The sequence below is a fragment of the Biomphalaria glabrata genome, chromosome 7 (assembly GCF_947242115.1).
Source record: "Biomphalaria glabrata chromosome 7, xgBioGlab47.1, whole genome shotgun sequence".
Taxonomy (NCBI): domain Eukaryota; kingdom Metazoa; phylum Mollusca; class Gastropoda; family Planorbidae; genus Biomphalaria; species Biomphalaria glabrata.
The window spans coordinates 13,160,133-13,173,905 of NC_074717.1; the positions used below are offsets into that span (position 1 = coordinate 13,160,133).

Genomic DNA, 13,773 nt, shown 5'->3' on the forward strand with positions numbered 1-13,773 from the left:
ATTTCATAAAACTATAACATTTATTTGTAAATATTAATAGGACATATTGAGGAAATTCTAAGGATATTTATAATATCTCTTTAATAGGCATCGATAAGACTTGTTTGGAGCATTGATAGGATATCTAAAGTGGGCATTGATAGGATAACTATTCTAGGCAACTATTGTTAACATTACTAGGGCAACTAATGTTGACATTGATAGACCATGCCTAGAGGACATTTATAGAACATCTATTTTGGACATTGTCTTCTACTGTACCTAGTTAGTTTCGTTTACAACATGACAACTAACATAACAGTTAGTCCGGTGTTAGTTTCTATCCCTAGGTACGACGGACTCATGTCGTCAGAGGCCACAACGCTGACCACCTTAATACTCAACTACATCAACCTGTCCGTCGCAGCAATCGGCGTGGCCACTAACGTCATCAATGTGTTGGTCTTCACGAGGGCAGGGCCTGGCGTCAACGCCACGTCCACCAGCTTTCTGGCCCTCAGCCTCTCGGACTTGTGCTTCTTGTTGCTCGTGTCCGTGTTCATTGTGCTGCGCATCCTCAACAAGCTGATCCAGACTCCGGGGATACCCTTGACCTATCTCAGCTTCACTGTGGTGACCTACTGGCACTACGCCTACAACACGTCCGTTCTCATCACTACCTACACGGCTGTCCAGAAAGCATGCTGCGTGGCCATACCGCTCACCTTTAAGGTAAAGTATTATTATCCTTGAACAGGTATTGAGTTTTGGCACAAACTAGGCTTTACCACATGCAGTTTGGTATCGCTAGGGTGTTCTACGTATTTACATCATACCGCTGCTTAAAGCGAAATATGGTTCAGTCGCTTACCCAAATAGTTAGTCTCCCTTTATGTAGAATAGAATGTGTGCAAGTGTCTGGGTAATGAAGACATATTGTTAAATGCATCTTTTTAATGAGAACCTCACAATGTATGTAATATTTTACTAACAGCCCTTTTTTAAATTTTCTTTTTAATTATTATTATTATTATTTGTGTGTGTGCATTTTCCAAAGGCCCTAATTGAATGCCACACTCCCCGTTTGCCTTTCTACATTTATTTGGTATTTGGTTCTCGAAATAAAAAGAAATATCAATTGGGTTTTATTTATTCAATTATTGTAATCGTTTATCTTACACCTTTTCAAAAATTGTGTCACTTTTGAATGTAGTCAAATGACAATAGATCTAGATTTATCTTTTTAATGCTATTATGATTACTTTTTTTGTTTGACTGTGTTACAAAGTACCATATTCCTTGCTCTTTCTCTTGAAAAAACGAAAAAAAAAAGACTCTAGGTCTATCTTATGAATACTATCAGGAATAGTTTGTCTAAAAGTAAGAAGAAATGACGTAAGACAAATTAAAAATAAGTAGACTGAAGGAAAAAGAAAAATATTGCTTTAAAAAATAAAAGAATTCGTGATATTTAAAAAATTGCTTTATTTGTAGTCTGCAGCTTTTTGAGGAAATACCGAAAATAAAATACAAAGATTAGATCGAAAGCTTGCGGTTTCTCACGAATAGCGGTCCCAAGGTTGGGATTCTGTCAAAAACCGTTCTTAGTGAGCGTCTAGGAGGTAAAAGGAACCCGTGTATGAAATTTCATGCGGATACATACGATAGTTTAGAGATTTCGTGCTGAACGAATCAGTGAATGAGTTATGAACGGATCAGTGAATGAGTGATGAACGAATCAGTGAATGAGCGATGAACGAATCAGTGAATGAGTGATGAACGAATCAGTGAATGAGGGATGAACGATTTAGTGAATGAGTGATGAACGAATCAGTGAATGAGTGATGAACGAATTAGTGAATGAGGGATGAACGATTTAGTGAATGAGTGATGAACGAATCAGTGAATGAGTGATGAACGAATCAGTGAATGAGTGATGGACGAATCAGTGAATGAGTGATGAACGAATCAGTGAATGAGGGATCAACGAATCAGTGAATGAGTGAATCAGTGAATGAGTTGGTATTTCACTTATATAGAGTAGAATCAAACAAAACGACTGTAGTAGAACAAAAAAATTGCTATCATATTTTATTTAAAAACAACAACAACAACAGCAACAGCAACAACAACAACAACAACAACAACAACAACAACTAGCGTTTCGTTTTGAGAAGATAAGAAAGTCCCTTGTATCTAAACTTTGAAAGCTGCAAAATATCGTGAAATCAGATTTTCATAAACCATGTCCATTTTTTTTTTTTTTTGAATATCAAAACCTGAAAGAGAGTCGAATGACATAGTACACTAAGTTCCACCAATAGCAGCTTTTCGCCTTTCAGGATCCGCTATCAAACAGTGGCAGCAAAACTATGAAGTAAATGTTGGATGCACTCGTTCTTTGGGTCTTTCAAACATGTCCTGGTCACACGTACCCCCCTAGTGGATCTCTGCAAACCTGTTTGTTTTTAGATTTTCATATGCATAATGGTCTAGAGTTTTATTAAAATCTCACAATCAACTCACTCTACCTGTGTGTCTCTGTCTGTTACGTTATTTCTCACATACCTAATCTCAGATCAAAGTCGAAATTTTGCAATTATTTCTTGTACCTGAAAATACAAGAATCAATTAAAAAAATTGTTGATTAACTATTAGTAATGGATTATTTTGTTTCACATCGAACAAAGGAAAGAAATTGTACTTCCTAGATGTGGTGTCAAGGCCGCCCTTGGGTACTTGAAGGCGAAGTGAATTATGTTGCATCTAATGAAACAAAAATAAATAATACCTACCAAAATAATAAAATAATAAATAATAAAACTTACCTGTTTCCAAATCTAAGCAGATAATTAACTGAAATTCATATAGAGCGATTTCCGTAGCCTGCGGCCAGGGTTCGGTACGTTTCTTAAACATTATTCATGCAGATGTCCTAAACCTTCAACTAACCAGACTCTGTGAGGCCTCTACCAATCTGAGGCTCTATTCGGATGCCTAGCCGGCCCTAGTGGTAGTATAAGTTGAATAAACCGCCTACTTTATACTTTGTGTAGAAAATGATGTTGTCACTTAAAAGTTTTAATCTAACAATATTGATATTAAAGCATACAAAGTCACCAGTCTCTATGAGCGTAGCTTAGAGGGGTTTTGAGTTTACCCCCCCCCCTCTAGAGGGCTTTGAGTTTATAACCCCCTTCCAGAGGGGTTAAACCACCTCTTCAATATAAAATTAAAGCAAAATACGGTCACAGAATTCTATGAGCGTAGCCAAGGAGGGGGGGGGGGTGTTAAGCTTTAACCCCCCTTCCTTCCAGAGGGCTTTAAATTTACCCCCCCCCCCCCCCACTACTGAAGTTTTGAGTTTGAAACCCCTCTTCAATATTATTCTAGAGCAAACTACAGTCATCAAATTCTATGAGCGTAGCTAAAGGGGTTTTGAGTTTGTTAAAAAAACAACAACTCCAGAGATCTTTTCATTTACCCCATCCCCCCCTCCCCCAACAGATGGTTTTGACTATAATATTTACCGTTTCGATATAAAATCTAAAGCAAACTACCGTCACCAAATTCCATGAGCGCAACCAAGAGGCGTTACACATTTCTACCAGTCGCTGCTCTCCACTAATAAAGTGCAGTGAATAGCAGATTTGGTTTTTGAACTAAATTTTTTTTAAATAGCAGGATAATGCACTGTAGATAACTCAGAATATGCATGCTTTTTTTTATTTTAAATACCGGAAATAATGCTTGGCGCAGCGCTCCCCCATACCCCCTTGCTGGCAAGGGCGGGGTGTCTACAGTTTTTTCCACTAACTCCAAGAAGAATCTATTCTAGGTCTAGGATACAATAAACATCTTCCTGAAGAATGGAATTTAATAAAGATTAATTAATTTATTAACGTACACGCACACATACACACACACACACACACACATATATATATATATATATATATATATATATATATATCCCAACCTCCCTCTCCCCCTCCCCGAAAAAAATTCTGACTATGCCCATGAGAGTGTTCGTCTTGTAATAACTTGTCTCATAACAAAAAGAATAACAAGTTGGCAGTACCGATGATGAATCTCTTCTAGATGTGCAAAATTATCAATCATAGCTAAGTACTTGCTGTAGTTGATTTGTGAAATCTAGTAATTCCTTTTTAGTTTTAAAAGCAAAGTGAACGAAGAAACTAATTGTAGCATGATATCGCTGAATTGTAGCATGATATCGCTGAATTGTAGCATGATATCGCTGAAAAACACATTTCAAATACGTCTCATCTCAGCCAGTGATCCCGTCTTGGGCCGGCGCCTTCGACATAGAGGTCGCTTGGGCAGCTTCATTCAGGCGTCTCGGTTCTGGGTCAGTCTCTCCTAAAGTCTCCTCGTCTTGCCCATCTGCTTGGCCTCCCAGTCTCGTATATTGTCTGATTGTTCACGGTTGCGATGGTGTCACATGGTGATAATAATCTTGGTGGAGTTATTAGTATTCAGCCTGTTGGCTTCCTGATCATTCTTCAATTTGTAACTTTTTTTATTAGCGGCCCCCGAAAGGGGAAAAGACGCTATTAGTTTTGTGCGAAATGTCTGTCCGTCTGTCCGTCCGTCCCGTTTAGATCTCGCAAACTAGAAAAGATATTGAAAATCGGACATCACAATATTTTAGACCATTCAAAGTTCTGATGCAACGGCTACTTTTTTTTTTCTGAAAGCGAAAAATCTAATTTTTAAAATCAGTTATGCAAGCAGTTTTTTGAAGAGAAAAAGCTAATTAGTATGCATTACAAGTTAGACCTAATTTAAAAAGAATAATAATCTTGTTTAGGAGCATTAAGCACACTACACTCATTCAAATCAGATAGGATGGGGGGATAAACTTGCAAGATGTTAAACAAAAATACAGTCGCTAAGGCTAAAATTTGTAGGTCAAGTAGTTAGGAACCCAACAAACTTTCCCTTGACAATTTACTATTATGGTTTAAGATTAAGTAGTCTTCTTCCAATACACAATGATACTCCTCACTATTTTGGTACAGTCACTCATCCATTTTACAGATCTATTTCAAGAATTTTACCTGGTAATGAACATTTAATACACAACAAAACCAAAGAATCATACACAACACTTAAAAAGCTGTTACAGGAAAGCCTAGTGAATAGGATTAAGTGGGGGAGAGTTCTTGGGGTGACAGAATTCAAGGACACATTCATAAACCTACACAGTAAACATATCCCACCAAAAGCTAGAGAGATTAGTTATAGACTTATCTTTGGGATGACCCCTATGGTTAGAAGACGGGCAAATGACCGTGAATGTATATTATGCCACCTTGAAAATGCTGATAACGAGAAACACATGTATTTGGAATGTCCATTATTCCTTCAAGTTAGAAGTACTGTAATGGACCTATTGGAAGCAAACTGTGGCAATTATGTAAATGTTAACTTGTCTATTATTTTAAACAAGCTGCCAAAACTAAAAAATAAAATGATACATAACTTTAACTTGATTATTGTTTCCGAATACAGGAATCTTGTTTGGGCTAGCTGGCTCAAATGTCTACATAATAATAAGGTGTTTGATCCTAATCACTTGGAATTAACATTTAGAAAAATAATGGACTTTAGGGTAGAGAATTATCTAGTTTGATTTTCATATACCTACCTGTACAATGCTCATGTAATTTTTCAGAAATAGGGTGTTGGGGGTCAGGGATATCTGATATTGTGTTGATTGTTCTGGAGTAGAGTATACTAGTATCATTTTTCTGTCTTTAGGGGGTTCATTGGTTAGGGAGTATGTCTTTGATATTAAATAATATTTCTATTACTGTTAAAATAAAATAAAAAAAAAAAAAAATAAAATAAAAAAAAAAAAAAAGAGAATTATCTATTTTTATTTTCATATACTTGTACAATACTCAGGTAGTATTCCAGAAATGGGGTGTTGGGGGTCAGGGATATTTGATATTGTGTTGATTGTTCTGGGGTAGAGGATACCTTTATCATTTTTCTGTCTCTAGTGGTTTCAATGGTTAGTTTGTATGTCTTTGATATTAAATAATATTTCTATTACTATTATTATATATTTTAGGTTAATCACTTTTCAATTGTTTATGATTTAATACTTGTGAATTATTATAACTTACAAATAAAAACCTATATAAGAAAAAAAAAAAAAAAAAAAGAAAGCCCACAAAAGAGGCAAGATGGCCCATAAAAGAGGCACATAAAGCCCAAAAAAAAGAGGCAAAGAAAAGAGGCCTAAGGCCCAAGGATTCCTATGATGATAAAGCTAAAACTGAATAGCGAATAGGTTTCCTTTAAAAAAAAAAAAAAAAAAAAAAAAAAAAAAAAAAGAATAAGAGATTGAGCCTTTTTGAAACAATTAGATCAATTAAAAGACATCAATTAGGCCAGGGGAGGCGCGGTGGCTGAGCGTTAAAGCGCTTAGCTTCCGAACCGGGGGTCCCTGGTTCGAATCCTGGTGAAGACTGGGATTTTCAACTTTGGAATCTTTGGGCGCCTCTGAGTCCACTCAGCTCTGATGGGTACCTGACATTAGTTGGGGAAGAGTAACGGCGGTTGGTCGTTGTGCTGGCTACATGACACCCTCGTTAACCGTAGGCCACAAAAACAGATGAATTTTACATCATCTGCCCTATAGACCACAAGGTGAACTAGTTAGGCAGGTTCACATCTAACTTTACATTCACTTTCACCTATCCTTTGATCTGCGGGACCGTTGGGGCACTACACAAGTTCTGTTAACCTTCTTTCTCCATTCTTATCTCTCATTCGGATGTTCTTTCTGAAAATATTGAAGCCTGCCTGGGTAGACCACTTCGGGGGCCGATTTTGAGTTTGTGTTTCCACACAAACTGTCTTTTGTAACCTTGTTTAAAATATATCCTATTTATCGTTTCACGTTTTAAGATATTTAATGGGATTACTTTTTGTTGAATAAGATAATAAATGGAAGTACTTTACTATTTGTGGAATAAGTTAATTAATGGAATTACCATTTGATGAATTCTACATTACATTTCATATATATTGATACCGTGAAATAATTATATGTGTAATGGTGCGTTTCAATATTTAATGTACTAAAAATGGTGTTTCAAATCTAAATAAATTTTGCTAATATATTTTTTCAGAACATATTTACAGTGAAGCGAACGATTTGGATACTTATACTTATCGTCTTTGGGCTTCTGGCTTTCTATCTGCCTCTGATGTCCACAATGTCAATCACACAAACTGTGGTCTCTGGTACCAACAAGACAGTCTACATCTTCAGCTACGCCCCCAAGAGCATCACCAGCACCTTCGACATGACTCTGCAGAACATCCTGCCGACCCTGACCTTGGCCGTGGTGATGCTATGTCTTATGGTCCTTGTGGTCAAGCTGAGGCAAGCCTCGACCCTGCGCAAGTCCATGACGGCCACGGAAGAAGATGAGGAAGTAGGGAAAGGAAAATCGAAAGATGGGTCGGCCTTCAACGCCAGGGAGATCAAGGTCATCCAGGCGGTGTCCGCCGTGTCCTTGATGTTCGTCGTCTGCAACCTGCCGCCCATCCTGGTGACGTACGCCACGTTCATCGAGCCGGAGTTCAACGACTACCGTTACTATGGCAACCTGTACTCGGTGGTGGGGTCAGCTAGGATCACATTACAAATTATCTGCGCCACGGTCAATATATTTGTGTACTACTACTTCAACTCCGGGTACAGGGCATCCCTCCTGGCATCCTTTTGTATCAACAAGTCTAGAGGCTAAATACACTAGGTCAATATTACATTGATTTTGTATCAACAAGTCTAGAGGCTAAATACACTAGGTCAATGCTACATATTGATTTTGTATCAAGTCTAGAAGCTAAATACACTCGGTTAATATTATATTGATTGTGTATCAACAAGTCTAGAGGCTAAATACACTAGGTCAATATTACATTGATTTTGTATCAACAAGTCTAGAGGCTAAATACACTAGGTCAATATTACATTGATTTTGTATCAACAAGTCTAGAGGCTAAATACACTAGGTCAATGTCACATTGATTTTGTATCAAGTCTAGAGGCTAAATACACTAGGTCAATGTCACATTGATTTTGTATCAAGTCTAGAAGTTAAATACACTAGGTCAATGTTACATTGATTTTGTATCAACAAGTCTAGAGGCTAAATACACTAGGTCAATGTTACATTGATTTTGTATCAACAAGTCTAGAAGCTAAATACACTCGGTTAATATTATATTTATTGTGTATCAACAAGTCTAGAGGCTAAATACACTAGGTTAATATTACATTGATTTTGTATCAAGTCTAGAGGCTAAATACACTAGGTCAATGTCACATTGATTTTGTATCAAGTCTAGAAGCTAAATACACTAGGTCAATGTTACATTGATTTTGTATCAAGTCTAGAAGCTAAATACACTAGGTCAATGTTACATTGATTTTGTATCAACAAGTCTAGAGGCTAAATACACTAGGTCAATATTACATTGATTTTGTATCAACAAGTCTAGAGGCTAAATACACTAGGTCCATTTGTTACATTTGAAAATCATCTTCAGTCCCTTGACTTTCGCTGAAGGGTGTCTGTGACTGGTCATGTAACCGAAACAATCTACTTGACCTGGTTAGCAGCTGTTCTTTGCAGGATATCGAAAGAGAGGCATGTCCATTTTTTTGTTCGTCGAACATTTCTTCGTGATCCCTCCACTGTGAGACAGTCAGTCATGTCATTAAACCGTTTCACTAAACTAAAGTTAATCTCATCAATTCTGAACCAACCAGGAAAACCAACGACTTCGCAGATTGTATGTCATTGGTTAACACGCATGACTAGATTGACCTAAGAACACGCGTAGGACGTAATTTTTTTGTGAAGTAACGTCTATATTTTATAAGATAAGAAGATCAGAATCCAAAACAATGACGGGGCTATTAAAGGATTACATAGTTATAGTACACTTCGAACACACAGTAACCTTCTACAAAGCAATGTAGATCTCAAATCATGCACTATCGCAGAGACAGCCCTAACAAATGCGAAACTGATTGCGCAGGGGCCCAGTCTGGGTAGGGATACGCATAATATCAAAATAAAGATTTTGCATTAGAAAATACATTCGTCTTTGCAATAAATTTTTATTAAAGGAACGCTGACAATCCCGTTTGTTTTTTATTGCGAGTAGGATTGTCACCCCAAAATGAAAATATAGTCCATTTTCAGGAGATTTGTATAAGTTTTCAGGAAATTTTAATATTTTCAGGAGATTTCCAGGACTTTGGATAAATTATATTTTGCAATTACATGAGATTTCCTGAAGGCCCTGGAAAATCAGGAGGCGCGGAAACCATGTTATGATATAAAATTTATAATGGTTCAATTAAATAATTTACACCTAGACTTAGCGCTAGGCCTGTTCAAGTCGTAGAACATTTTTTTTTTACATGCTTTTTAAAAGCGATCATAGTAACATTCACCCAGATATTCCCTTCTTTCCCTTCCCTTTTCCAACTGGTTCAGGCAAGTGAACGAAATATTAGGAAAGGTGATTGATGCATTGGAAAGCTAAATGCATGAAATTCCAACAAACAATAACAATTGGTAAAATTATTTCTAATCACACAGATTTATTATTGTTCGTCTCGAATCGAAATCTTTTACAAATTTAATGACATGACTGATCAAAACGTAATGATAAAATTTAACTTAATGAAAGCTTTTTTTTTAAAAAAAAGCTTTTTTAGCGGCCCCAAAAGCGTAAAAGACGCTATTGGTTGTGTGTGAAATGTCTGTCCGTCCCATCTGGATCTCGTAAACAAAAAAAATAGTGAAAATCCGACATCATAATATTTTAGTCCATTCAAAGTTCTGATGCAACGGTTACTTTTTTCTTTTAGTAAAAGCGAAAAAATCTAATTTTTTAAATCACTTATGCAAGCCTTTTTTTCATGAAAATACACCACTTCTACAACTATTCACTATTAATAGTAACAAACACTGGAGGCTCTTTAGTAGGGGAGATTACTATTTACCATATTTTAAACATATTTATGCAAATAATTCTAGATTTTTTGTCAAAAATGTTTTTTTTTCTTTTACATTTCTAGTGCTACGTTTTGTAAGTTCTGTCCTATTAAAAACTACCTTTACTCAAAAATAATGTTTAATTTTTTTTAAAGTTAAAAATTGTATTTAGTATGCATATAAGTTGGACATAATTGAAAACAAAAATTAATCAGTATTTTTTCATATTTTCGCAACTATAACGCACATCACCCTGGTGTAATCCCTATATTGCAGTATGACGTATCAAATCCAGACCACTGTTGTTCCTCGGGACATTTGCAGGACAAACTTGGACAAGAAATATTCAACTGAGACATATTGAAAAGCATAATGTAGTATGTGTACGGACAGGTCTACTACTTTCTGGAAACTTATGACTCTATTCCGTTTAAACTTTTTATAATCCATTTTTTTTTAATTTGAACCTCCGAATTTAAGTTGGCCATGAAATTGTAGATCTAATTAACTGATTATGTATGTAATATGTATATATTGTTACGAATCTCACTATCCAGGCTCGCTGCAAACTGCACCACAAGACACCATCAACTTAAAGAACTTGACAACTCTGGGCTTCAAATAACGTAATGGTTTAATGTCAATAAATAACAGCCAATACTGTACAATTGGCAGCACGTAACACAAGACTGTACAAATATCTCTCCGCCGTATCAACTCTTGCACTGTTCTGTCTGTCTCGTCTCGGACTCGGACTACTGAGCCGTTGTAACGAACTGTGGATCGGGAAGTTGTGACTGAGTGGTCTCTGATACCTTCGCTCTTTATATAGGGTCCATGCTGGCCTTCTCGAACCGGACAGAACCCCGCTCGACGTTTCTGGGTGGTCAGATGACTACTAATCTCGTGACGCTCCTGAACTGTGTTCACGACGCCGATCCTTCCCGAACCGTCATGTTGAAACTTGTCTCGGCTGACCGTCGTAACTCGTCACGCTCGACTGCTCGTCTAGCGCTGGCCTGGGGCGATTGGCGTTGGCTGACACACACACACCACCCCCATCTGTGCCACCACCAGGTTTATAGCAATATGTCTGCAAATATCTATCGATCTATTTTATCTATCCATCTAATTATCCACCTCTAACTATGTATCAAGGGTTAATTTTTAGAAAAAATGTAATTTCCGTTACTGTATGTACGATGGAAAGCATTACAATGAAACGTAAAAAAAAAAAAAAGAAATTAAATGTGATTTATTAACTTTAGATCTGTACGCATACTTCTATTTTTGTTGGATTATTTTATTTATTTAATAAAACTTAATCTAAAAGGAAATCAAGAAAAGTGATTTAGTTTTATAAGCTACGCTTTAAAAGAAAAAAAAAACTAAAAAAAACAAAAAAAAAAAAATTAAAATAAAAAAAAAAACAATAATAAAAATAAAAAAATAAATAAATAAATAAATAAAAAAATAAATAATAAAAAAAAAAAACAATAAAAAAATAATAAAAAAAAACATAGACTCTAGACCTAGTATACGTTTATTAAATTTCCTGTTAACAATGAAATTTAACTATTCTTATTTTAGCACGAACGGTATACAGTAAAAACAGATTATTTAATTTTGAAACCCTGATGCTTTAATCGGGGGTCCGTATATTTCCGTAACCGAGAGTAGCAAATTAGTTTCCAACTCCGAGGCGACGCAAGGTGTACAACTTTGTGATTCAATGGGCCTCGTGTGTTATTTATTATTTCCATTACAAGAAAAAACAAAAACACGTGCGTCTGATAGTATAGATTCAGCGGAATAATAATTACATTTATATGAACATGTTAACAACACAATGTAGGCTCAATAGCAATACAATAACGTAACAGACATAAACACAAACATTAAAATGACAAACTAATTCAAACAATCTTAGGATAGATCCTAATGTTAAATGTAGTGAAGCATGTTGTATGTCTGAGCTCAACGGGGATCGAGTTCCAAACCTTTTGCTCATGCACCTTTTGCTCATGCACTGAAAAAGCCCGCAAACCGTAACTCTCAGTAAAGTACAAAGGCATTTTTTTGTTGTAGATGCACTGATGACAAAGTGTGACCAACCTCTAGACGAGTCCTGCATTCGCAGAAAGCCGATTGAGTGAATGCAAGAGAGCAGTAGAAGAATTTCGCCCTTTTTTGCGTATTCGTGCAGTATTGTTTGGAATACGCTGCAGCTTAATCATTGTGTCATCGGGTATACCCGCTAACGAGGCGTTGGAGCAAGACAGGAAAGTATGAATGTTACAATTAGCTTTTTTGTTGACTCAATTGGCAAATGGAGTAGGATTTAGGGTTAGGATCTAGCCCACTTTGTGCAGTAGAAGAGAGCGATCCTTGCAGAACTGAATTATATGTAGGTCAAAAGACATATCTGAGTTAAAGAAATGTCCAGAATTGCGAACTATATGGACAAAAAGAACCTGGCAATTCGTGATGAATTGTGAATTTGTACTCTCTATTTTCACAGTTTTGTCTTGAGCGACAATTTTAATTTTGTGAGTTCACCACTTCGCCACTTCGTTTAAGAATCGATCCAAGCTAAGCTAGGTGACAGAACAACACAGATAACAAAGACAATGTATTTGACTTGAGCTGATGGTAACTTCAAGGTCTAGGGGGATAATAGAGTAAGAGATGCGAGATGCGGTAGATAAAAGAGTCAGAATATTATTCATATTTACTTAAACGACCTAGAAACTATAGCGAAGTTCTAACAAATACCAGTTATCTATAGATTTTTGTTATGCATAAACATGAACCAACCAGCATGTAACATTATTTAATTAATACGATACTAGGAGAGCTTAAAAATGGGTTAAATATTGAAAACTATTACATCCTAAGTAAAAAGTAAAGTTCCCCTTTCGGACCCTGCGACCAATGGGCAGATGCTATAAAGGTCATTGTTTCCATGGCCCACGCTTAACGAAGGGGTCACAGGGTACGGCAAAGGTGCAAAAAGGATAAACGTTAATAGTGGAGTAAAAGTTGATGTAGTGTGGATTAGGCAGGGCCGTCATTGGGCTAAGGCAAACTAGGCTGCCGCCTAGGGCCCTTGATTGGTGTGGGCCTCACAGAGAACTCAAAAAAAATATTTTTTTGAAAAAACGATTGCCTAACTTGGATCGATTATTAAACATAATAGAGCTTTATGTCTATCTGTCACCTAGCTTAGCTTTAATTAGACTAAAGGGTGAAACACTTGTTAGACCACATATGCTAGAAGACCCCTGCTGCTTCTCTCTGTTTCTCTCTGACTCTCTTTGTTTCTCTATCAATCTTTCTTTGTTTCTCTCTCTCTCTCTTTGTTTCTCTCTCAATCTCTTTTTATTTTTCTTTCTCCCTCTCTTTGTTTCTCTCTCTCTCTCTCTCTCTCTCTCTCTCTCTTTGTTTCTCTCTCTCTCTTAGTTTCTTTCTCTCTCTTTTTTTTATTTCTCTCTCTCTCTCTCTCTCTTTGTTACTCTCACTCCCTCTCTCTTTGTTACTCTCTCTCTCTCTTTGTTATTCTCTCTCTCTCTCTCTCTTTGTTACTCTCTCTCTCTCTCTCTTTGTTTCTTTCTCAATTTCTTGTTGTTTCTCTCTCTCTCTCTGTCTCTTCTATTCTTGTCTCAATGTGTCCACTCCTCCTACGTGATTCTATACTCCTGTTAACTCCAAGAATCGTTCTAGATCCATTCAC

The 13,773-nt window shown here is 36.5% G+C and overlaps 1 protein-coding gene across 1 annotated transcript; it reads left to right on the plus strand.

The window, feature by feature from the left end:
* LOC129927335 (uncharacterized) lies at window positions 1-7,772 on the plus strand. The gene is made up of 2 exons (XM_056035886.1): window positions 1-711; window positions 7,149-7,772. Exons 1-2 carry the CDS (start codon window positions 283-285, stop codon window positions 7,770-7,772), a joined length of 1,053 nt encoding a protein of 350 aa, XP_055891861.1. The 5' UTR covers window positions 1-282.
* The last annotated feature ends 6,001 nt before the right edge of the window (window positions 7,773-13,773 follow it).